The sequence below is a fragment of the Rhinolophus hipposideros genome (assembly GCF_964194185.1).
Source record: "Rhinolophus hipposideros genome assembly, chromosome: 10".
Lineage (NCBI taxonomy): Eukaryota > Metazoa > Chordata > Mammalia > Chiroptera > Rhinolophidae > Rhinolophus > Rhinolophus hipposideros.
Window position 1 is genome coordinate 10,881,997 of NC_138056.1, and position 1,865 is coordinate 10,883,861.

The 1,865-nt window shown below is 41.5% G+C and overlaps 1 protein-coding gene across 1 annotated transcript; it reads right to left on the reverse strand.

The window, feature by feature from the left end:
- Nucleotides 1-274: 274 nt before the first annotated feature.
- Nucleotides 275-1,222, reverse strand: LOC308503342 (olfactory receptor 9I1-like; the record flags this gene model as incomplete). Its single annotated transcript, XM_081062666.1, has 1 exon — nucleotides 275-1,222. The coding sequence occupies one exon, from the start codon at nucleotides 1,220-1,222 to the stop codon at nucleotides 275-277; it is 948 nt and encodes a 315-aa protein (XP_080918792.1).
- Nucleotides 1,223-1,865: the final 643 nt, after the last annotated feature.

Consider the following 1,865-nt stretch of genomic DNA (forward strand, 5'->3'; position numbering starts at 1 on the left):
TTTTATGTTTTATAGCATGTTATTATTTATAAAGCTCTTTGGCATTCCATCTCTCTTGATCCTGGCTTTAATCATAGCAAGGCAGAAATTTTTACTGATGTGAAAACTGAGGCAGAGAATTTCTGGCTCAAGGTCACAGAGCTAATAAATAAATTGCTAAAACCCAAATCTACATTTTTCTGTCCCAATATATCTTTGTAGATCTGGTTCACATGTCAAGAGGACAAGGCAAAAGACCAAAGGATGATTTGCAGGAACTTCTGACCGATGGAGCTCAAGACTTATTCCACTTGCAAACCCTCATCCTGTCAAAAGCTGTCTTCAGAGCCTCCTTTACTTCCTTGTTTCTCAGGCTGTAAATCATTGGGTTCAGCATAGGTATGACCACCGTGTAAAACACAGACACAATCTTGTCCTCCCCGAGGGATTTACCCATGTTACCTTTCAGGTATATGAACATGAGTGTCCCAAAGAAAAGAGCCACTGCAGTCATATGAGAAGCACAAGTGGAAAAAGTCTTGGTTTTGCCACCGACTGTATGAATCTTCAGAATGGCCCAAATGATGAACAGGTAAGATATCAGAATCACTGAAATGCTGGTTGTAATGACCAAGAAAGCTAAGAGGTAGATCACTTGTTCCTGTAGCCTGGTCTCACTGCAGGCAAGCTTCAGCAGGGGTGGAAGGTCACAAAAAAAGAAGTCCACGTGCTTGGACTTACAGAAGGAGATCGAGAAGGTACACCCAGTGCGGATCACAGAATTGAGCATGCCACCAGCATATGCCCCAGCCACCAGCCCCAGGCGGGTCTGTGGTGTCAAGGCAGTGGCATAAAGGAGGGGGTTACACACAGCCACATAACGGTCATAGGCCATCACAGCCAAAAGGAAACATTCAGTACTAGCACAGAGTGTGAAAAAAAAGAACTGGGTGGCACAGCGCTCATAGGTAATAACCATCTTATCAGTATTCAAGGTTGCAAGCAACTGAGGGACAATAACAGAGGAGTAGCAAATGTCCAGGAAGGAAAGGTGGCTGAGGAAGAAATACATGGGAGTCTGGAAGCGAGAGTCTCTCTGAATCAGCACTATCATGCCCAGGTTACCACCCATGGTGAGGAGATAAAGGACCAGGAACACAAAAAAGAGACCCATCTGCAGCTCTGCCTGTAGCTGGAACCCCATCAGAATGAATTCTCTCACCACAGTGCCATTCTCTGCCATGTATCATATGGTTGCCCACTGAAATAAAAAATAAATAGACAAAGTATCACTGAAGACAAATTAAGGTGAACATGCTTGATTTGATCATTTTCAGTAATAACAGTCTTTTAGATTTGTGAAGCACTCTACATTTTTTACAAACTTTATGTCATTGGATCTTTCAGAAATCCTTGGAAGCACATATTGTTAATCCCATTTTCAAGAGAAGAATGTGAGGTTCAAAGATGTGAAGTGTCTAGTTCATGATTTCATAGTTAATAAAGAGGCAAAGCCAGAGCTAGAACTCAATTCCTTACACGTTTCCAAATTTCTGATACCTAGGTTCCAAATTGGAAACTTTCACCAGCCTCACAAAAAAGCCAGAAAATACCACTTTGTTGGAGAAGCCCTGGTGGTAGAGTAATAAGGACATGGGCTTTGAAATCAGACCTAGGTTCAAATTGCTGGAGACCTTGAGCAAGTTAATTTATCTTTCTGAGTTTCAGTATCCTTGTTGGTTTAATGGGAATTTCAACACTAACGTCACAATATTATTGTGAAAGACATAACTTAACATTCTGTGCAGAGCACATGGTCTGACTCACACACTTAGAATGATTTTTTTCTAAATTATGCAACAATGTGAGTAACATGCTCCTCAGTT